Source organism: Chiloscyllium plagiosum, unplaced genomic scaffold (genome assembly GCF_037043375.1).
Source record: "Chiloscyllium plagiosum isolate Xiang-an unplaced genomic scaffold, Cpla_swu_hap1 HiC_scaffold_17, whole genome shotgun sequence".
Lineage (NCBI taxonomy): Eukaryota > Metazoa > Chordata > Chondrichthyes > Orectolobiformes > Hemiscylliidae > Chiloscyllium > Chiloscyllium plagiosum.
Genome location: NW_028270155.1, coordinates 58081171 through 58106105, shown reverse-complemented (window position 1 = coordinate 58106105; position 24935 = coordinate 58081171). Strand labels below are relative to the sequence as shown.

The window sequence follows — 24935 nt, the reverse complement described above, 5'->3', positions numbered from 1 at the left end:
TGTCTGTGCCATAATGTTTAGACTGATTCTAATCTAAACAAACGAGTTAACAGTCTTACATGGATCCATGCAGATTTTGAGCAAAGTACAATGTAACTGTGCAAGTACAAATTCACCCCACAAACATATATATGTATGTGTGCATGTGGGATTTTGTGTGTGTGTGTGTCTGTCTGGGGTGGGGGGTTGTGAGTGTCTGTGAGAGAGAGTGTATATGTGTGTGTGAGTGTAAAGGGGTCTAAGTCTGTGAGAGGGTGAGTGTGGGAATGTGTGTCTGTAGGAGTGTGTGTGAATGTAGGACTCCCCAGGACATCCCAGATTTCCTCCTACTTTAGTGACCATAATTTCCTCTCCTCCATGATCAATGATGCCCTCACCCACATCTGCCCTTTTCCTGCACTTCTGCCCTCAAACCCCCTCCCCCCAACAACAATAAGGATAGAGTCCACCTGGTCCTCACACACCACCTCACCAACCTCCAAATTTGACACATGAATTTCTGCCACCTGAAATCAGACCCCACCACCAGAAAGGTATTTCCTTCTCCACCCCTATCTGCTTTCCATTTGGATTGTTCACTCTGCAACTCCCTTGTCTACGCTCCCCACCAACCTTTCCCTGCAACCGCAAGAAGTGCAAAACCCTTCCCCCTCACCTCCCTTCTCATCTCCATCAAGGCCCTAAACAATCCTTCCAGGTCCGGCAGAGATTCACCTGCACAACTTCCAACCTGACCTATTGCATCTGCTGTTCCCGATGTGGTCTCCTCAACATCGGAGAGACAAAGTACAGAATCGGAGACCGATTAGTGGAACACCTACACTCCGCATGCATCAGTTGCCATCCATTTCAACTCCCCCTCCCGCTCTCCTGGCGATATGTCCATCCCGGAATTCCTTCACTGTCAAAGTGAGGCCACATGCAAACTGGAGGAACATCACTTTAGATTTCACCTCAGGGGCTTACAGCCTAATGGCCTCAATATGAGTTCACCAGCCTCAAAATCTCCCCGCCCCCAGCCTCATCCCATGTCCAGGCCTCCCTCTCCTCCCTGCCTCCCTGACCTAACCTAACTATTATCTTCCCATTCACCTATCTGTCCTCACGAACAATCATAATTACTCCCTTCCGGCATCCACCTATCACTATCCCACCTACCCTTCTGTGAGCCCCAAGCCCCTATTTATTTCTGTGCTCCCTTCCTCCTCCCTAGTCTTGTTGAAGGGTCTCGGCCCAAAATGTCAACTTCCCTGCTCCTCCAATGCTGCCTGAGCTGCTGTGCTTCTCCAGCTCCATACCTATTGACTCTGGCTTCCAGCAACTACAGTCCTTACTGACTCCAGTGTTGGAGAAGGCTGTCAAAAATCAGGAAAAGATTATAACTGCAATAATCTGAAACTATATCTGAAATAATCAAAACTCGCTGAAACCATTAAACATTGACCTTTAAGACAGCCAGCATTGTGGTCATTTGTTCCTCCTAATCTTTTTATCTTCTCTTTAACCAGACTGAATTTTACAGCCCAGTGACAGGAGCACAAACTATGATGGATAGATAGCCCACTTTCTGCCCATCCCAAGCTGGTTCCCATAAAGGTGGATTGCACAAAGTCACCTTTTTTTATTTCAAAAATATACTTTATTCATAAAATAATTTGATGGTCTGTACAGTTGGTCATGCCATACATACGTAAACATTTACATACAGAGATCAGAATTTATCATTTGTATATACGGGTCTGTACGTTTATCAATCATATATCCATATATTTAGCTGAGGCTCAGCAGAGCCCAAATGACTGTGTGGGCCCCCTGTTGTTCTTAGGCAGGCAGATGTTACACGGTGGTCTCTCCCCACCGCGCCTTGGCGGCAGCTGCCCCAAGCTTCAGCGCGTCCCTCAACAGGTAGTCCTGGACCTTGGAATGTGCCAGTCTGCAACACTCAGTCGGGGTCAACTCCTTCAGCTGGAAGATCAACAGGTTTCGGACCGCCCAGAGAGCGTCTTTCATCGAGTTGATGATCCTCCAGACACAGTTGATGTTCGTCTCAGTGTGCGTCACGGGGAACAGGCCGTAGAGCACGGAGTCCCACGTCACGGCGCTGCTCGGGACTAACCTCGACAAACATCACTGCATTCCTCTCCAGACTTCCTCTGCGTAGGCACATTCCAGAAGGAGGTATGTGACAGTCTCGTTCCCCCCGCAGCCGCTTCGAGGGCAGCGTGCGGTGCGGCTGAGAGTCCGGGCGTGCATAAAGGATCTCACAGGCAGAGCCCTTCTCACCACCAGCCAAGCCATATCTTGGTGCTATTTGGAAAGTTCTGGTGATGAGACATTCTACTAAATGGCTTTGACAGTCTGCTCAGGGAATCACTCGATAGGATCCACCCTCTCCTTTTCCTGAAGGGTCTCAAGGACACTACGTGCTGATCACTTCCTGATGGACTTGTGGTCAAAGATGTTTTTCTTCATAAACTTCTCCACCAAGGACAGGTGATACGGAACGGTCCAACTACTCGGAGCGTTCCGCGGCAGCGAGGCCAGGCCCATCCTTCGCAACACCGGGGACAGGTAGAACCTCAGTACGTCGTGACACTTGGTGTTTGCGTACCGGGGATCCACGCACAGTTTGATGCAGCCACACACAAAGGTGGCCATCAGGGTGAGGGTGGCATTTGGTGTGTTTTTCCCCTATTGCCCAGATCTTTGTACAGCGAGTCCCTTCGGACCTGGTCCATCTTTGACCTCCATATAAATTGGAAGATGGCCCGGGTGACTGCAGCGGCACAGGTTCTGGGAATAGGCCAGACCTGTGCCACGTATAACAGCAATGACAGTGCCTCACACCTAATGACCAGGATTTTTCCCGCGATGGAGAGCGACCGTAGTTTCCATCTGCCCAGTTTCTGCCTCACTTTGCTGATACGCTCCTCCCAAGACTTGGCGCATGCCCCAACCCCCCCGAGCCAAATTCCCAGCACCTTCAGGTGGTCAGTCCTGATGGTGAAGGGGATCAAGGATTGGTCGGCCCAGTTCCCAAAGAGCATGGCTTTGCTCTTGCCTCGGTTTACCTTGGCCCCCGAGGCCCGTTCGAATTGGTCACATATGCACATGAGTCTGCACACAGACAGTGGAATCGAGCAGACAACGACGACATCGTCCATGTACAGGGAAACCCATTTTGGAGAGAACCTGTCTCATATACGCGTGTGATATCCTGTCAAAGGCTTTCTCCTGGTCCAGGCTGATCAGGCAGGTGTCCAACCCTCTGTCCTGCACGTAGGCGATCGTATCCCTGAGGAGTGCGAGACTCTCAGCGATCTTCCTGCCCGGTACAGCACAGGTTTGGTCAGGGTGAATCACCGACCCCAGAGCAGACCTGACCCGGTTGGCGACTACCTTTGACAGAATTTTGTAATCCGCATTCAACAGTGAGATTGGTCTCCAATTTTTGAGTTCCTCCCTCTCACCCTTCCGCTTGTAGATGAGGGTGATGATGCCTTTCCTCATGGATTCACTCATGGTACCTGCCCGAAGCATACTGACATACACCTCCAGCAGGTCCTGGCCAATCAAGTCCCACAGAGCGGAATAGAGCTCGACAGGTAAGTCGTCGCTTCCAGGAGTTTTAAAGTCACCAGCCTGTCCAACATTGAAAGGAAAATAATTAATGGGTAAATGACTTGTTAACAAGCCAGTTGACCTGAAAATCACACCATAATATGGTTAGTGTAGACAGATGGGTGAGGAATATTACTCCCCATAAACCACAGCCCTTTGTCTTCTAATTAACTTGTCCGTTCCACCAAACTTGTTTTTTCACAGCTAGAACTCATGTTCTTCTCCTTTCTGCTCTTATTGCAGATATATTTTTACTGAAGTGTTTTCATTGCTTAAGTCTTATTTTGTTCTGTTTGTCCCTCCCCCCACCCCCTTGCCCACCTGAGGAAGCCAGAAGTCTTGAATAGTCAGATCTGTGACACAGAAAACATGTCCAAATCAACAATACCCTGCTAATAGTACCCAAAAGAACAAACATGTTCTCAGGTACCCACGGGGTTAATACTGCACTGTTAAGTCTTCATCTTTAAATAATTGAGTGGTGTTAAGAATCCCTAAGTATGATTTCTACATTTATATGCTAACTCTTGACATTAAAAGGATTTTTTCTGTGGGGAGCTGTGGCTTGATATATTCCGTGCTGATGTGTGACACATAAATCCTCTTAACGCAAACTTGTTACCATGGTAAAGAATTGTGCCTATTTTTATTGCACTACACTAATTAATCTCGACATTGCTGTGTATCCATCTCTGATGTTGCTCACCGTCTATTTCCCTTTCCTTAAAATGTCAATTTGGGCCCACTTAAAGTATGAAACGCAAAGGTTTTAATTATGATCAAATTTGTGGTATTGATGGCATTATCTAAATAACATGGAAGCATGCCAGAATAAACTATGTTTTAAAATAAAAGGCATCTGGATGGGTATATGAATAGGAAGGGTTTGGAGGGATATGCGCCGGGTACTGGCAGGTGGGACTAGATTGGGTTGGGATATCTGGTCGGCATGGACGGGTTGGACCGAAGGGTCTGTTTCTATGTTGTACATCCCCATGACTCTATGACTCCATTGTGGAAGATAACATCGTTTAGAAAAGAGCATGGTGGCACAGTGGTTAGCTTTGCTGCCTCATAGCACAAGGGATTGGGTTCAGTTTCAGCCATGGGAACTGACTGTGTGAAGTTCGCATGTTCTCCTGGGCTGCACCAATTTTCTCCCACAGTCCAAAGCTGTGTAGGTTTGGTGGATTGGCCATGCTAAATTGCCCATGATGTGCAGGCTAGGTGGGTTAACTATGGTAAATGTGGGCTCCTGGGATACAGTGGCAGTTGGTACAGACTTGACAGGTCAGTGGCCTCTATCTTTGGTGCAGGGATTCTATGACACAGGCAGGTACTAGTCATTGAGGCAGTCCCGCACCACTGTAACCATGATCTCTGCTGAGAATACATCGCAGGCATTTCTTTAAGCCCTGATTAATTTTTTAAAAACCTTAATTTCCTGTTTTGGATTTTAAGTAGCATTCCTAAACATTGAAAACAGATTGGATTCCAAGTTATAGTCAATTGTATACTGTTGGCAGCACCTCTACATCTGGGCCAGAGCTGGGCTGAGAGGTGGCAGATAGAGTTCAATGCGGAAAAGTGTGAGCTGATACACTTTGGAAGTAGTACTGGACCGAAAGAGTGCTGGGCTAATGGTAAGATTCTTGGTAGTGTAGATGAGCAGAGAGATCGGTGTCCATGTACATAGATTCCCGAAAGTTGCCACCCAGGTTGATAGGGTTGTTAAGAAGGCATCCGGTGTGTTAGATTTTATTGGTAGAAGAATTGAATTTCTGAGCCATGAGGTCATGTTGCAGCTGTACAAAACTCTGATATAGCCACACTTGGAGTATTGCACAAAGTTCTGGTCACAGCATTATAGGAAGGATGTGCGAGTATTGGAAAGGGTGCAGAGGAGATTTACTAGGATGTTGACTGGTAAGGAGGGAAGGTCTTATGAGGAAAGGCTGAGGGACTTGAGGCTGTTTCATTAGCGAGAACATCAAGAGGTACCTTAATAGAGACATACAAGATGATCAGAGGATTAGATAGGATGGACAGTGAGAGCCTTTTTCCTCGGGTGGTGATGGCTCAAATGAGGGGACATAGCTTTAAACTGAAGGGTGATAGATATAGGACAGATGTCAGAGATAGTTTCTTTACTCAGAGAGTAGTAGGGACGTGGAACGCACTGCCTGCAACAATAGTAGACTCACCAACTTTAAGGGCATTTAAATGGTTATTGGATAAACATATGGATGATAATGGAATAGTGTAGGTTAGACGGGCTTCAGATTGGTTGCACAGATTGACGCAACATCGAGGGCTGAAGGGTCTGTACTGTGCTGTATTGTTCTATGTTCTATGTTCTAGAAGGTTTGGGTTCAAGTCCCACCTGCTCGGGAAGTTGTCCCGACAGGTTGATTTAGATATAAGGTTTTGCTGCTTGTCACAGGAACAGGTATCGGGTTCACCATTACAATAGCTATTCACTCCATGAAGCAATGCAAAATGTGACAAAGGGTATGGTAAGCTACCTCAAACAAAACACCAACAACTCTGAAAAATTTTTTTTAAATGCACAAATAGGCTTAGAGAATTATGTTGTTTATTTTTGGAAACATCGCACAATGTTATATATATGTAAGTGTCTATTGCCACTCATTGAAAGAATGAAGGTATTGGACAAATTAAACTTGCAAGATGGCAGAAAAGTGGGTGACCTCTTTAGTCACATATAGTCAGTGTTGTGATTCATTAAGCATAAAATATCTGTTCTTTCTTGTTTTAAACTCAAAGCATTTGAAAGTTCCGGTCGGCTTGTCTACAGAGAGGTAAAATGACAATCGTTAATATTTTCCAGTTTTTTTTCTAATCTGTATTTGACTTGATGCTGCAGGCGTGAAACATCATTAAAACTTAAAATAAGGTTATTGGAAACAATTTTAACCTAACCTGCCCACCAAGTAACTTTCAAAATTCAGATACAACTCTAGTTTTCCACCTGTTGAAGTCTATGCAAAATATTGTTGGGTGGAGTGTAAAATCAGTGTTCTGCCTTATTCCATAGGCTTTCTGCCTGGCAGATCATGTTAAAATTGCTCTTTTGCTGTCAGCATGGCTCTATTGGTGGCACCATGCTCACAAGTTTGGAGATTGTGAGTTCAATTTTCAATCCAGTACCTGAGCATATAATTTTGGGGAGCCTTTTACTGGGACACTGGGAAGTTGATTAATTGATTGATTTTATTGCTGTCACATCTACCAAAATACAGTGTTGTTTTGTGTGCTATACAGTCAGATTGTACTAAACAACGTGCATCAGAATCACTGAACAGTGCGCAGAATACAGTGATACAACTGCACAGAGTTAGAATTTGAGAAGTATGTTCAAAAGTGTGATAACAGTGGGGAAGGTGCTCTTGAATCTATTTGCAAGTGTATTCAAATTTTTATATCTTCTGCTCGGTGGAAGAGGGTGGGAGAGAGTATAATTGGGATGGGAGGGATCTTTGATTATTTTGGTTGCTTTCCTGAGGCAGCAGGAAGTATAGGTGGAGTCAATGGGTGGAAGGCTGGTTTGTGTGATGGACTGGGCTGTGACGTTGAAACTGTTATCATCCAGATGAGACATGAAATGAGGCTTCACGTCCTTCTTGGATTAAAAGAAATACAGATATTAAGTTTGGAAATGATGATGTTTAATTTCTTTCGGTTTCACAATTTCTGACACACAATGCTTTGATGCTCTGTTTCTCACTAACGAAAGGAATGGAGTTACTGTCATCTACATTTTTACTGTTGTTCTTGTGAAGGCCTTAACTTTGGAATTTGTGAAAGGAATAGTTTGTAGGAGGAAGCATCACCGTATCTATCACCTCATTCTAACTATACAATTACTCAAATGTGAAAAATGATGTCTTGTTACAAAGTGGCGTCTCAGGATTGTGTAACATTGTGCAAAATCCCACATAGTCACATGTCTGTCGTTAAACTTGTGGGACATTGAATATTCAATATATGGAAGGATGCTTTTCCTGGAAGAACATGTGGGTTAAAGTAAATCTGTTTCCTTGGGTCTGTACTATATTTGGCTCCCTACAACACCTGAATGTGTGATATTTCAGGTTCCAGACATTGCAGCCTAGCTTATGTCACCTTACCTTATGTCAGCATAATCCTCTAATGGAGTCAGGTGATGTTGACAAATAATTTGAGTTTAGAGTAAAGGAGGTAAGGGCTCTCTTGTAGCATGGTGGTAGTGTCCCTAACCCTGAGGCCTAGGTTCAAGTTCACATGCTCCAGAGGTCTGCAATAATATCTCTAAACAGGTTGTACAGAAAAATAGATTAAATGAAACATATTTTTAAAAAAAATTTACAGTAAGAGAGATGGACTCTTGTTGTGCAGTGATAAGGCCTTTGGACCAGGAGGCCCAGGTTCCAGACCTACCTGCTTCTGAGGTGTGTAATGATATCTCTGAACAGTTTAATTGGAAAAAATAAATCAAGATAAGAGACATATCGCTAACCCTGTGTCTGCTTTCACGTTTCTCATTTTCCAGCAGGTGTCACCCCTTAGCGTTCAGAAGCACCAGCTCTGCTTGTCTTTTGTAGCAGTTTCAGCCAACTGTATGAATTTGTATGGCAGATACAATCAATAATATAGCAATATTATCAGGTTGGCAATTAACATTGTCAGAATATCAAAAAGACATGCAAGTTTGACACAAAATTCTGTTTCTAAGACGACGTTCCTTCAAAATAATAAAAGAGTTATAGGCCAATATTAAAATGTCACTTCAAACATGGCTTGAGAATAGAGCTACCAGAACCCAGTGTGATGTCTGAGTGAATCATCTAGCGAAGTGGGTGTTCTCACTCAAATATGAGCTATTTAATTACAGTGCTTTCGATATTCCAAAATAATTAAAGTAGAGTTGAAAAAGACTTTATTTTCTGCCCACCGTGTTTTTCCTTTCCTCTTCATCTGTTTTTTTATTCAAGTTAATTTTACTTTCATCCTTCCATAAAAGCTCAGTTGAGTCTGCTGAAGCTGATAACACATCAGAGCCATAAAACTATAAAGAAAAGTGGAAGTTTTTCTTTCCTCGACTGAGGTGTGTTTAAAGGAAGAGTGTGTGATGAAAAACCTCTATGTTACCTGAGCAACATTCAGTGCCCAGCAACGTGTTTCACACAAACCTTATCTTGATACATAATCCACATTGTATGAGTCTGCAAGTGAGGCTAACTTGATAGCTATCAAATGTCAAGGTTATGAGTTACCATTTCCTTGTGAATAGAGATTGTTATCATTTCTAACTTCCAAGACCTTATCTGTATAGTTGAAAGACTTGTGTGTAGAATGTTTTGCATCTTAACTGTGCCCATTGTACAAGAATATGCTATACCATAACATAAAAAAGTCCAGTTCCTGATAGAAAATGCACTTGCATTTATATAGCAGCTTTCATGGAGTCATAATCTCATGAGAGCATAAAAAGGCCATTCAGCCCATCAAGCCCACACTGTCTTATTACAGAGCAATTCCATTCCTTTACTCTTGCAAATCTGCAAGTTTTCTTTTCTAAAATGGCCATTCAATTTTCTGTTCAGATCATTTATCATCTCCACTTCCATTACTTTTGTAGGCAGTTCATTATCACTCACTGTGCAAGAAAGTTCTTCCTCGCATCTCTCTCTCATCATTGCCCAATATTTCACGTCTGTATCCTCTAGCCCTTGTTTCATCAGCAGTTGGTAACAGTTTTGTTTAGTACCTTAGCAAATCCTATCATAATCTTGTATATGTCTATCAAATTTTCCTTCTATCTTGTTTACTGTAAGGAGAACAATCCCACCTTCTCTAACTTAACCTTTTAGCTAAAGCCCCCTCCATCCTGAAACCATTCTAGTAAATCTCTTTTTGCACCCTTTCGAGAATCCTCACATTCCATGGTACTTTATGATCAGTGAAGTGTCATAGAGACACACAACATGAAAACAAACCCTTTGGTCCAACTAGTCCACGTTGATCATGTTCCCAAACTAGACCAGTCCCATCTGCTTGCATTTGGCCCATATCCCTCCAAACCTTACCGTTTCATGAATTTATCCAAATGTCTTCTAACTGTACCTGCATCCACCACTTTCTCTGGCAAATCATCCCACACACGGACCACTCTGTGTGTAAAAAAATTGTTGCCTCTCATGAGCTTTCTATATCTCTCCTCTCACCTTAAAAATGCACCCCCTAGTTTTGAACTACCTCACCTTATCTATGCCCCTCATGATTTTATAAACCTCAATAAGGTCATGCCTCAACCTCCTATGCTCCAGTGAATAAATTACCAGCCTTTCCAGTCTAACTTCATATTTCAAACCCTGCATTCCTGGTAAATCTTTTCTAAACCCTCTCCAGTTTAATAATTTCTTTCCTACCACAGGCACACAGTACTCCAAAAGATGTATTCACTGTGGTAAATGTGACAGCAGCTGGCACATGGCAAGTTTCTTCAAAGAGCAATGAGATAAATGAACACAAAATCTATTTTTGTGATATTAGTTCAAAGATAACTATTGGCCGACACACCAGGAGGATTCCCTGTTCTTCTTAACTAATGCCATGAAAACCTTGATTAAACCAGAGCAGAAATGTCCCATTGATATCTACATCAGTCCAGCCATCTGTCAGTTCTGCAATGAAGTGCCAGCCCAGATGGCATACCCAACTTTCTGTGAAGAAATGAACCCACTGTCTTTCATATTCAGAGTGAGCAAGACAGTCCCTGGATACCATTGAGCCATTGCTGGCACCAGAAATGTGCTGTTTCTCATTCATTCTCTCTCAAAATCCATTAATCCATTAAAAAATGACAAAATATTAAGTTAGCTTAAAAAATAAATACAGAATTTGCTACAATTTACTAACCTTCACCGTCACAGTCTTCTTGTCTTCCTCTCACCTCCTCTCTATTTCTAGAGAATCTATTCCCCTTGTTCTTTTCCAGTGCATGAACTCTAATCCCTCACAGTAATTCTTCTAGCCTCCCTGTTCATGTGACTTTTCTTGCTCCTTTACCCCATTTTTCCTTTTCCCTTTTGCACCTGCAAACTGTGCTGTGCCATCAATGTCTAAAGTACCATGTGTCTCTACTCACTGTGAACAGGGGGTCTGAGGTGGGTCGGGATTTTTGATCATTCGAATGAATGCACAACTTTGACATTATTTTAGCTTAAAGTTTTCCACGAGATTGGAGAGAAATCATCTCCTGCCTTCTCAGACTGTATGCCTATAGTTTTGTAAGCGAAAATGAGCAAAGATTGTCTACTGACATTTCCTTGTATATTCATTTCCAGTGTTCCACCTCTCCAGTAAGGTGACAACTGTGGTACCCGAAAGCTGTTTGCTGATCTTTCTTGGTTTAGGCCTTGGTGGGATAGTCCTCGCAGCTGCCAAGAAACCAGAGTACCAGCTGGACCCAGATACCTTCTTCCTCTTTCTTCTCCCACCCATTGTGCTCGACTCAGGATACTTCATGCCCAGCAGGCTCTTCTTTGACAACTTTGGTGCAATTCTGATGTATGCAGCAATTGGCACCCTCTGGAATTCATTCACAACTGGAATAGCACTTTGGGGCATCAAGCTTGCTGGGCTGATGGGTAAGTTGCAGTCCAGTGTGACTCTTGCTATTTTTACCATTGCGGATCAATTTACACAGTGACAGAGCTCTCCGCTGCCCACAAACAACAATGGGAGAGCCTTAAACAGTGTCTGCGCTGATAAATACAAAAGTTTGTCTTTTCTTCCACTAGCACTAGAATGTTGAATCTGTATCATTTTATAACCAGAGTTGTGCAAATACAGTGTCCAGAATCAAATTATCCATGTTCCTTTATTTCAGTAATTGTCTGTGTTTCCTATAAACTTGAGCTTGCAATTCAGGTCCATTCATAACTTTTGTATCTGATAATGTGTCAGTTTAGATGGGTTTGAGTCAGGGCACTGCATAAGGAGCTCTGTTAAGATGGTAATTGGTGCTGCAGTTAATGCTGTTAGTCTGCTTCATTCAGTTGTGATAACAAATAGCCGTTGGAACACATTAGACTGAGAATTTTACAAGGTGCCTTTTGGAAATCTTGGTCCATAAAAACTTTGAGATGTAATTTCATGTTCCTAATCTCCTCGGCATTAGTCTTAACTCTGAGCAATGAGGAGATCTTTGGTTATACCTTGCTCCATTTTCCTTGTTAATTGCCTTCAACATCTTAGACCATCATCAAAGGTGAAAACAATGACAGCTTGGAAGCTGCACACAAAGGAACATGGACAGGGTTATAGCTTAAGGCCTGCTTCTCCTATTATATAAAGTTGTGACAAACCTTTGTAAAGTCATGGCTCAGCCTCAACTGTGTCCCAATCGAGGTGTCACACACTTCAGGAAAGATGCAAACAGATTCACGAGAATGGTCCCAAGAATGAGGACTACAACTAACTAATAGATTGCCAAAGCTGGTGGTGGGGAAGGGATTGTTGAGAAGAGATTTGACAGTATTCAAAAGTTATCAAAAGTCTTAACAGGATGGCTAGAAGTGGTTTCCATGGGAGAAAGCTCGAGTACTAGTGAACACAGATTTTAGATGATTTAGCAAAATAACCACAGTTATTTGAGGATAAACTTTTCTATATAGTGAATGATAGGATGCACTGCCTGAAATGGTGAAGGTGTATGCAGTTGTTGTTTTAAAAAGGGAGTTAGTTATGCATCTGGAAATTGGAGAGCCTTTGGGGAAGATGAAGGGAGTGGGACTATCAAACAGGTCTTGCTGAGAGCAGGAACCTGCTCACTGGTCTGAATTAGTTCCTCTGTGCTATAACCGTACTAGGATTCAGTGTTACCAGTGAACACAGGCCACCAACTATAACAGCAAAATCACCTTTCACTCATTTATTCAAACTCATTTCCCTTCTTCAATTTCCTTCTTAGTTTTGTATGAAATCACCAAAACTAGACTTAAAACATGGCAGTCAATACAGAGAAACAAATATTTCAAAGCGGTCATAGAATGAAAGCAGGCAACATTTTGTTAATAATGTTAATTAAAATAAGATCATATGCTTACAGATTTGGGAGGACTGGTGGCTGTCACAAATTAGATAATGACGTGCACATATCAACATCTCTTCCATGTGTCCGGTTCTACCCTTTGTATTTCTGGAGAGGAGGCGCATAGTGTTCACTGGCACCTTAAGATTTTCCATGACCATTAGGTACCACGGGGGCTAGAGTGCATCATCAGTTGAAATATTTGGTATTAATTTGTAACATTCCCTTCAAAGTTTTGTTTTTGACACAGTGCCCCTTTAAGGAGCTGTCCACTAGTTAATTTGTAAATTTGATTGTTATTTGCTCAACAGAGCATAAAGAAACTTTTCCCCTTTAAGTAGTGTTTTTTTTTGCTCATTTGTTACTTTGATGATTTGTTTCAAAGGGTTACTTTTTCCAGGTGATCATGGGAAGGGAGTATCTGATGTCCACTGATACGTGTGAAGTCATCCATGAGCAATGGGCTGCACAAGGGCTGGAGTGCATTATCAGCCCTGAGAATAACATTTTACTCTAACTTAATAAGTTTCCATTGGAGTTTTTGGTATTTTTACAGTCTGTTATCAGTTAATTGGTTTATTTTGTTTATTTGCTGTAGCCAGAAGTGACACTATTGGTGTCTTAGAGAGTTAGGAGTATACATGTGTAATGTTTCACTTTGTCAATAGACCTAAAGCTCCTTTGGTAACTGACTGTCAGACATTTAACATTTTCGAATGTTGGTCATTGACATAACTGCTCTGACTAATTCAGGTCAGATTTGACTCAGATCCAAAAGGCACGTTTGTTGATTGCAAACATTGAACTGCTTTCCTACAGCAGCAGGTGCTGAGATTGAATTATAGTCAAATGAGAGATGACTTTGATGTAATATGTGTGAGCAATAACGTGATCCAATCATAAATCATTCTGGCGAGCACTGTTTGTTGATCAGTTTTGTGAAAGGAAAGTTTTACTCTTGCAAAACAAATGAAGCTATTTCTTAAAGTTTTTTTTTAAAAGTCCCTTTTATTTCTAACACACAGTTTAAAAAATTGCCTCCTCTTCTGTAATGTCCCCATTATTGTTGGTGCTTTAACCACAGTTGGGTAGTCATAGCTAATGGGGAATCATGTTTGGTACAATGTACTGCTATAGAACTTGAGTCAGGTATATAGAGGCTATAGAAACTGACAGATGCATCACTCCACCCATTCTTTGAATTAAAGACAAGCTTTAATTTGCAGGTCTAACTAAGATTGAAGAGCTTGACAAGAATGAAGCTTATTTTTAGGTGGAATTTCAGTGTAACACTCTACAATGTTGAAGATGCAATTACTCAATAAGAGATTCCGTACTACTGTGTATCATTGTGTAAGACATGCCTCAGTTATTAGCCCTCTTCCTGCTGAATTACATTTGAAGTCGCAGTCCAGAATCTTGGCTGACTTTGTTGGACAGTGATGCACTGATGAAGATTGTTGTCTTAGCCAGCTCTTCCTAACCAGTTCTGAAATGTTAACTCTGATTTCTCTCCACAGATGCTGCCAGACCTGCTGAGTTTTTCCATCAATTTCTGTTTTTGTTTGAGAAAATACATTAAAAGGTATTGTGGTACATTAAATTACATTGCATACCTTACAGCAACTATATATTCCTTCAAGACACAAAAATCCAAAAGAAGTCAGTGAACCATGGCTAACAAAGGAAGCTAAGAATTGTATAAATATAAAAGGCCTACAAATTTGCTTGAAATAGTGGTATACCTGAGGATTGGGAGCAGTTTAGAATGCAACAGATGACTAACAAAATGAAAGGGAAATGAATAATAGAAAATGAATTTAAACTAGCACAAAATGTAATAACAGACTAATATAACTTTGATTGGTATGTAAAAAGGAAACCTTTGATTAAGGCATATGTGGATCCATGACAGACAGAGTCAGGAGAATTTATTACAAGGAATAGAAACATTTTACAGAAACTAAATAGTTATTTTTGTCTGTCTTCCCAATGAAGATGCAAGAAATCTGACAAAATGAAAAATCCAAAGAATGAGAGCCAATAAGGAATTGCAGGAAATTAGTAAGTAGTTCAAGTTGGAGAAATCAATGAGAATGAAGGCTGATAAATACCACGACCTGATTTCAACATCCCAGAATCTTGGAAGAGATACCTGTAGCGATAGTAATCTCCAATGGTAATCATTTTCCAAAGTTCTATAGATTCTATGCAGATTGCAAAGTAGCAAGTGTCACCTCACTGTTTAAGAAGGGTGGGAGACAGAAAACAAGGAACTGTAGTCCTGTAAACCTGAGACATTAGTAGTAGGGAAACAGCTAGAATCTGTGATAAAGCATGTGATAAAGCAACACTTGGGCGATAATGATTTGATTAGGCAAATGCAGCATGGATTTATAAATGGGAAGTTTAACAATCTGTTGGAGTATTTCAAGGATGTTGCTAACAGGATTGATAAAGGGCAGTCAGTGAATGTAGTCTGCTTGGTTTCTTGGAAGGCTTTTGGTAACTTCTGCCACATACGGTTGGTTAGCAAAATTAAAGCACAGAGACAGGGACATGGATTAAAGATCAGCTCACAGACAGAAAATGGAGAGTGCGAATAAATGGGTCATTCTCACACTGGTAGGGTGTGCCTAGTGGGATACTGCAAAGATCAGAATTTGAGCTCCAGCTATTCACAATTTGTAAATGTAAAATTTACAAGTACACTCATGAGTCAAAGCTAGGCAGGATTGCTTGTTGTGAGGAAGAAGCAAAGTGGCTTCCAAAGGATTTGGACAGACTTAGTGAGTGTGCAAGAACATAATAGATGGGAAATAATCTGAGGTTATCCATTTTGGTTGAAAGAACAGATGTACAGATCCTACATTCCCTCTCGTCTCTCCAGCCACTGCATAGACTCTAAGTTCCATGTGCAGCAGCAGCTGGAGAAACCGGAAGTGCATATGTCAGCATGTCGATCAGCATGGACAGACCCTCACAGCAACTCAGAGTAGCCATTCAACTTAGAAAGAATGCTGGTGCTGAGCATTTCTTAAATGGTAAGAGGACAGGAAATGTATATGTACAAAGGGCCCTGGGTGACCTTGACTTTATGTTGCTGAAGGCTATCTCTCATGTAGGATGTGTAAGGTGTGTTAACCTTTATCACAAGAGGATTTGAGTACAGTAGTTGTTATGTCTGTGTAGGAGCTTGGTTAGACTACACCAGCAGTAATGTATACAGATTTGGCTTCCTTGCCTTCAGATAGATATTATTGCTACTGAGGGAGTGTGACAAAGGTACGCCAGACTTGTTGCTGGGATGGCGGGACTGTTCTCTGAAGAAAGATTGAGAAAACTGGGCATGTACTCTCTGAAGTTTTGAAGAATGAGAGGTGACCTCATTGAAATCTACAAAATACTTAAAGAGGAAATGCAGGTAAGATTTAACGATGTGGTGAGTCGAGAACCAAAGGCTACAATTTCAAAATAAAAGGGAGGACACAGTACCAAGATGGAGGAGGTAATGTTTTTATTCAGAGGGGAGTAAATCTTTGGAATCTCCACCCCAGAGAACTGTGGAAGCTCTAATATTGAGTATGTTTAAACTAGAGACTGGCAGGTTTCTAAATGCGAAGGATGTGAAGAGATTTGAGGATGATTCGGGGGTATGACAATATTATAGCTTTAAGAGGTGTATTTTGTCCTGGTTTCTTTTGAAGAGAGGTTTTTAGCCCGAGGTGCCAAGATGTCTATTCCAAACCAATAAAGTAAAAGGCTCGTGATGCCTTGAGCTTTTTTTTATAAGTTAGATTAATAGATGCAGCTTGAATGGGTGGAGTCAGGCTCCCACAGAACTAGGATTTTAGTTCAGTTTTCAGTAGTTGTTAGGCTTTAGAAGCTGCATATATTCCTCCCTGCTAGAGCATAATGATTGAGTTTTCTCTCTCTCTGCTGGAATTTTCTCTTGATGTTCTTTCCTCTTGGACTGGACAAGCATTGCATGTGAGACAATCTATTTTACTGAATTTGCCTTTGCCATGGGTGTGTTTATGGGACGTTACTATAGTGGAACAGTTGCTGTTTAGTAGATAAATAAGCAATCGAGTTAAAGTTACACAAATTCTTCTTTCTTTTGTTTGTATTTTAACTGGGGATAATAATAAAGTGTGTTTTGCTTAAAGCTGAGTGGAATGACCAATCGAATTACATCTCGAACACAGCAGCTTACACTTACTGTTAATTCAGAAGAAGTTAGTGTCTAGGCTGCTTCCTAGGATATATCTGAGGGGGTATTTGGTCTGAACCACTCCTCCTGATGAAATACAAACCAAAGAAGAATTGTGTAACTTTAACTCATTTGGAAGACTTAACAGAAGAATAGATTATTTACTACGAAGCAACAACTGATCCATAACAGGAGAGAAAAGGCATTAAAATGAATGATCAGCAAACATTGTATTGAATAGCAAAGCAGGCTCAATGGGCTGAATGGCCTACTGTTCCTCTTCTCCTAAGGTTGGCAACCTGCTTTGTATTCACTCACTGAATTATGAAATATTATATTTATTGTTGAAGTAATTTTCTCTAATATTTTGCTCATTTTCTTCAGATCCTAAAGTGGAAGCAGATTTGCTTGATTTCCTGCTTTTTGGCAGTCTAATATCTGCTGTGGATCCCGTGGCAGTAATAGCTGTGTTTGAGGAAGTCCATGTTAATGAAACTCTGTTCATCATTGTGTTTGGAGAGTCGCTCCTTAACGATGCTGTAACTGTTGTAAGTTAACACTTGTTTTGCATTTGCATATTGCACTTTGTATTCTGTAGACACTTATTTGTGTTACTCTGTCTTTCAAATAGCTTCTGGACTCTTCACAGCTTCCACACATGTCTTGAAACATGGACATCAGTTTGACAATGCTTCAAGTTGACTCTAGCTTGCTTTTGTCAATTTTAACCCACCACAGGATCTCTGACTTTAACTCTGGAATTCCTGTTCCTGCCTCCTCTCCATTCCTTGTTATTCTAGCCTTGCTATGTAATCCCAACCATATGTCAGGTTTCCCTGCAATCATTCCTGAGTGTTTCGACTGTCCCTGTAAAGTTTAACCAATAACTGTTTTTGTTTCCTTTTCTTCTAACACTTTCAAAACCTCTCTCACCTATCACCACACTTCCTTTCAATTGTCTACTCTCAGATGTTCTGTCCTCCCAATGCCCTACTGTATCCTTCAATACTCCAAGATCAAAAGTCTTGAAATTCCCTACATTTGTCTCCTGGAGTCTTCATGATCAGCAACAGAAACTGCCCAATTCAACTCATTTTTAAAAATTCATTCATGGGACAAGGGCGTCACTGGATGGACCAGCGTTTATTACCTATCCCTGATTGCCCAGAGGGCAGTTTGGAGTCAACCATATTGTTGTGGGTCTGAAGTCACATGTAGGCTAGAGAATGTAAGATGATACTTTTCTTCTCAAAAGAACATTAGTCAACCAGGTGGGTTTTACCAACAATCAACAGTGATTTCATGGTCATCATTAGACTCTTACTTCCAGATTTTCTATTCAATGGAATTCAAATTCCACCGTCCACCATGGTGGGATTTGAACCTGCATTCCCAGAACATTACCTGGGTCTCTTGATTAACAGTCCAGCACTAATATCATTGGGCCATTGCCTCCCCATTCCTCAAGATTGATCTTTACCTGTCACCTTCCCTTCCTATTCACCCTCGAGCGCTGCCTCTTTGGCGTCTACAAGTGAATCAGCTGTCACTATTTGTCCAGAATTTCAGTTCACTAGTGAACAAGGCCTTGTATCCATGACCTTATTGTGGATGATTGAATTGAATTGACATGATGACCTTGAAAGAAACCTGGGTGACCTTCCACTAAACGAGTGAAAAGAACCATGGCTGCTGGAAATCTGAAGCAAAAACAATGATTGCTCGAGAAACTCAGCATGTCTGGCAGAACCTGCGGAGAGAAAGCAGAGTTAACATTTCGGGTTCATTCCACTTCCCCAGTTTCTCCATCTCTATCACATCTGTTCGAAGATATTAATTTCCACAGCTTGGTCTCAGAAATGTCAACCTTTTTCCTCAACTCAGGATTCCACAGTATATTTGTAGATAGGTCCCATAACCATGTCTGATACATTTCCTGCACTTATTCCTCCCTTCCCTCCCAGAACACCCAATAGGGTCTCTCTGATCTTCACTTGCCATCCCACTAGCTTCTGCATCCATTAGCCACCATTGCTGCCACCTCCAGTGGGATGCCGCCACCAGACACATATTCTCCTCCTCTCCCTTGTCAGCCCTTCGCAGGGATTGTTGCCTCCTGGACACACTGGTCCACTCTTCCTTCACTCCCAATAGGCACCTTCCCCTGCAGTCGCAGAAGATGTAACACCTGCACGTTTGCTTCCTCCTTCCTCAGTATTCTAGGCCTTTCACCCACCTTTCAGCTGAAGCTGAAATTTACTTGCCCTTCACTAATTCTAGTCTACTGTATGCTCTGTTCACAGTTGGGGAGATGAAACCCAGACTGGACAACCACTTTGCGGAACACCTACATTCTGTCTGCAAAAAAGACCCTGAGCTTTCAGTTGCCTGCCACTTCAAATAGCCCCCAGCTCCCTGGCCAACATCACTGTCTCAGGCTTGCTGCAGTATTCCAGTGAAACTCAGCACACACTGGAAGAATAGCATCTCATTTTCCACTTGGGGACCTTGCAGCCTTCAGGACTCAATATTGAGTTCAATAATTTTAGGGCCTAAACATCTTATTCTATGTACTTGACCCACCCACACATCCCAGGTCCTGTCGTGACATGGCACAGCCAACCCATTTTCACCCACTAATGGTCTATTATCAGCGTTTCTTTCTTCCTGGAAAACTATCATCCACCTCTTTGTCAAGCTATTGTCTTTATCTCCCTCTGTACCCCATCTCCACCTCTTTCCCCACCCCCCACTGTCTGTGGCATATAAACCACCTTTTCCTAGCCACCATCAATTCTGAAGAAGGGTCACTGGATGCAAAATGTTAATTCTGTTTTCTGTCCACAGATGCTGCCAGACCGCTGAGTTTCTCCAGCAACTCCTGTTTTTGTTTCCACCAAATGAACCTTGGCTATTGCTTCCGCACTTGCCTTATGTATATTGCTGGTGTTGTGGAAAGTAAAAGTTCATGATGTTGGAGATAACATGTTGAAATAGATGGAAGATTGGCTGCCTAGCAGAAGGAAGAAAGTAGGTATAAATGGGGCCTTTCCTGGTTGCAAGGTCGAACAAATGATCTACAACAGGAATTGGTGCTGGGATCTCAACTGTTTTCAATTAATTCAGGTGAATGGATGGGAGATCTGGTTCCCAAATTTGTTGATGTCACAAAAACAATTAGGAAAATAAGCTGTGTAGAGGACATAAGGAGTTTACAAGGCTATAAATGTAGTTTAAGTGAGTGGGGAAAGATCTGGCAAATGGAGTAAAATGTGAAAGTTCCACTTTCGCAGAAAGAATAAAAAGTAGCATAGTATCCAGATAGTGAGAGAATGCAGAGCTTTGAGATGCAAGGGGAGCTGGGTGCATAAGTCACAAAAGGTTAGAATGCAGCTACAGTAAGTAATAAGGAAAGCTAATAGAATGGTATCATTTAGTGTGAGGGGATTTGAATACAAAACTAGGGAGATTATTCTTTGGTTATATAGTATAGACAAGCAAAAGGCTGGAAGAACACAGCAGCCCAGGTGGCATCAGGAGGCGGAGAAGTCTCCATTTCAAGTCCTTTTCAGGACTGAAGGTGGGGTTGGGGAGCTGCAAATAAAGAGAAATTGGGGGGAGAGTTCAGGGCATTGTTGAGACCACAAGGCTGGTGTCTGGGGATTGTACCCTGAAATGCTGAATAATATGAAGGCTGGTCACAGTCAGGTAGCTGCTCTGACGTCCAGGCTATGAATCCTTGGTGTTTGGTTTGCTTGGTAAGAGAGGAAGCTGGATATTAATAGTGCAGGTTGTGGAGTTAATAAGGCTTTCAATAAGTCCCTCTTAATTAGCAACTTGTCACTGCCTAGTGAGAAACTCACCTCGCCACTCGGCAAAAACGTAGAAATTGGATTGAGATGGTGCTGTTGTCTAGACTTCTCACTGATTCTGCCACAAAACTCACCATGGCTCATGTCACCCCTTTAACATTCTGCCCTACATTTCAAGGGACATTTATTGCAAAGTGCCTTAGACTACAGGTATTATAATGTGTTATATGATTACAGTTAACCTGAGGAAGTTGTGTTCAGTTTCTTTTCTCAATATAATACAGAAGTGGAGGAACATTCCAAAATCTGGAACCTTCACTGATAGCAAGTGGTTTTGTATAAACAATAAACCCCTCATGTATCCAGTTTAACCAGCTATCCCAAGTTAGTTGGGGCAAGATTGGTAACAGAGAAAAAGATTAAGTAAATGTGGAGTTCTTGGTTAAATATTTTTTAAAAATAAAGATATTCATTGAAAAGGGCAAGATACTGAGAACAGAAAGAAAATCCAGTTACTTCAGATCCACAAATCAGAAAATGGAACGAAAATGCTGGACAACATTGGGCAGGTCAGGGAATTTCTCTGGACGGGGAGAGTATGCAACATTTAATAAAAACAGAAAAGTGTACGTAACTTTTTAAACTAATTTTAGGGATGTGGGCCTTGCTACTAGGCTAAGATTTATTGAGCATCCCTAGTGCTCAGGAAAAGCTCAGCTGATCTGGCGGCATAGGTGGAGAGACAAACAAAGTTGACATTTTGAGACCTATGACTCTCCTTTGGAATTTTTAGGAATCCTGTCTCCCCAAAACCATCTATAAGGCATAAGCCTCGTGTGTAATGGAATGTTCTGCACTTGCCTGGACAAGTGCAGCTCCAACAACACTCAAGAAGCTCAATGCCATTAAGGTCAAATGATGACCATCACATTTAACAACTTCACTATTCATTCCTTCTATCTTCTCTGTACAGTGGCAGCAACGTGGATCATCTACAAATGCACTGCAACAACTCTCCAGGGTGCTTTAGACAGCAACTTCCACTACAGCAATACATATATGGGAATACAATTATCTACAAGTTTCCCTCCAAGTCACAGCCTATCCTGACTTGGAACCATACCACCATACCTTCAGTATCTCTGGGTCAAAAATATTGGAATTCCCTCCCTAACTTGCAGGTCTACCGATACCACATGGATTGCAGAGGTTCATGAAGGCAGCTCACCATCTCAAGGGCATTAGAGATGCTCAATAAATGCTAGTCTAACAACAAGGCCCACATCCCTAGAATTAGTTAAAAATATTAGATACATTTTTCTGGATCGGGAATGGTCAGTTTCATAATTTAATATTGTTTATGATAGGGAGAGAACATTTTGAATGATTTTATCTTGCCCTTTAAATTGCTTTGATACAGGAGCCTTTGAAAATCTATATAACCAACATGTGTAATTAATAGCATACCATGAGACATTTAAAGCATTGAGATGATAGAATGTTTTGTCACATTTTGAGTAATCAAGGAACAGATGCTGAATAGATTATTGAGACCACTTTCAAGGGATGTTCTTTGAAATACATTCACCTAACTTTACAGCTGCTGATAACTTCTCAATTTAATCTTAGCTTTTTTGAACTTTGCCTAACACATAGAATTTCACTGGATGTTGGGCTGGCCCCTCAATGTAAAAGAATATCCATTAAATGAACCAGAGAAATCAGAAAGTTTGTGTTTATTTACTGACTTTTAGTCTAACCTCATACTGGCTGAATAATTAACCTGCATCCAACTCTCTGCTGGAGTTTGTGCTTATAACTCTCTTGAGTGTACTGATAGCTTCGCTGAGACTCTGCAAACCAGCAACCAACCTTGTACTTTGCTGAAACTTAATTAGACCCCTGCTGCTCCTAGATTAACTCTCACAAATCCCATTCACCCATTATTCCATTGCTCACTGACCTACATTGGCTGTTTAGTATCTCAATGCCACAATTTAAAAATTGTCTTCCTTGTTTTCAAATTCCTCTGCAATATCATCCTTCCCTAACTTACTGCTGCACAACAAAACTCTGAGATCTCAGGGTCCCTTCAGCTCTTGCCTTCTCTGTATCCTTAATTATTATCATTTCACCACCATTGTCTTTTATGCTAAGCCCTGGATATCCTTCCCCCAAACCTCACAGTCTCTTTTCCCTCAATTAAGATTGTCTTTAAGACTGCTCTCTTCGTCCCAAGTCTCTGGTTTTGTAATACCCTTGGGGGAACTGATAAAAAAAATCTATACTTATCCAAACAAGTCCCAAATGAAGAAATTACCACACAACTTCACTTTTCATAACTTTTATTTTAATTCAAATCAAAACCAACAGAAATGGCACGGGAGTTGGCAAGCAAATGTTACTTCAAATAGAATGAAAAATTTCACTTTAAATAGCTGATACAATCAAGATCAGCCTCACACAACCAAATTCACCTCTATCACCCCCTGCAGACATATCCAGTTCCACATTATAACACTTTTTATTCACACAATGTTGTTTAGGAATCCTATCTGACAGTAGCTTTCATCTCTGGTATACTTATTATCAGCAAGGTATGTTTCTGCTTCTGTCTATTGGGTCACAACAGTCCTGATGGTGTAGATTTCTAGAAGTTATTTTTCACCAACCAACTGAAACTTCCCTGCTTCATGCTTTAACTACTTCTGAGAAAACAGCTAACTATTTAGAGACTCCAAGTTGTTCACCCAGTTTTCCAGATTTTCAACCTTTTCTACTGCCAGCTCACACCTTGTCTTGAAGACGTCATGCCCCCTCTTAGACCTTGCAGCAAAACTGACCTCTACCTGAGAGAGTGAAAGTAAAATACTGTAGATGCTGAAAATCTGAAACAAAAAGAAGTACTCAACAAATCTGGAGGTATCTGTGGAGAGAAACAGAGTTAGCATTCTATGTTGAATATGGCTTCCTCAAAATTCAAAAAGCATAAAGTGATGAACCTGTGAAATGCTTTCATACAAAATATCCAATTTTAGATTCCGTCTGTCTATCTATTTACACAAATGACCAAAATCCTCAAGCAATTCCTTTGCTGTATCATTTTCTATTGGTTTTGCTATGACCCTGTTGTTTAAACTTTGAAAACCTTTTACTTAATTTTCGAATGTCCCTCATGATGAAAGCAGTCAGAAACATTGCATTCTACTGCAGTCATAGAGTCATATAGCATGGAAACAGATCCTTTGGTCCAGCCAGACCATGTCAACTATAATCCCAAACAAATCATTTCCATTTGCCTGCGCTTGGCCCACATCCCTTCAAACATTTCTTATTCATGTACTTATCTAAATGTCTTTCAAACATCGTAACTGTACCCGCATCCATCACTTCTTCTGGAAGTTCATTCTATACATGATCCACACTGTGTGTAAAAGAAATTGCTACATATGCATTTTTAAAATCTTTCTCCTCTCACTTTAAAAACATATCCTCTAGTTTTGAAATCCCCACACCCTAGGGAAAAGATACCTGTCATTTACCTTATGTAAACCCCTCATTACGTTATAAATCTCTATAAGGTCACCTCTCATCCTCCTAAACTCCAGTGAAAAGAGTCCTGGCTTATCCCGCCTCTCCTTATAACTCAAACCCTCCATTCCCACCAACATTCTGGCAAATCTCTTTTGAACCCTCTCCAGCTTAATAATATCCTTCCTATAACAGTCTAAAAGTACCTCTTCCCCTTCTCTTAACCATTGACAGAAGTGCTTTCAGTTACCCAGAAGAACATGCTCATGTATTTTCTCCAAAAACTCCTCAACCTCTCTCTCTCTCTCTATGTTAGTTTAAAACACTCCTTAAAGTTCAAGTTATTGACAAAGCTTTTGGAGTAATATTCACCTTTTTATGTAAAATATGCAAGTAGCTGTTGCTAATTTATTTAAATGAATCCAGCACTTTGTTATGCCATGGATCCCAGCCTCTGCCTAAGAAAATGCCTTTTCCCAGTACTCTCCATCCCTCAGGTATCATCATGGATAGTCTTATACTCTAACCTGGATTTTCAGCATAATAAGAAGTCTTTTACATTGAATATCGTCAAAAGCTTTCTGAATGTCTCAGGGTCTCCAATATCAGCTTTCACTGTAACGTACTCTGAGACGTCAATGCAGTTTGTCGGATTTACCTT

At 41.3% G+C, this 24935-nt stretch overlaps 1 protein-coding gene across 4 annotated transcripts in view; it reads left to right on the top strand.

Annotated features, from left to right (window-relative positions):
• slc9a5 (solute carrier family 9 member A5) overlaps window positions 1-24935 on the top strand; it is a 280610-nt gene that overhangs the window by 134094 nt on the left and 121581 nt on the right. For all 4 annotated transcript variants that reach the window (XM_087995957.1, XM_043707124.2, XM_043707125.2 and 1 more), the window contains exons 2-3: window positions 10971-11273; window positions 17316-17479. In XM_087995957.1, the coding sequence (XP_087852083.1) occupies window positions 10971-11273; window positions 17316-17479 (467 nt within the window). The remainder of the gene's footprint in view (window positions 1-10970; window positions 11274-17315; window positions 17480-24935) is intronic.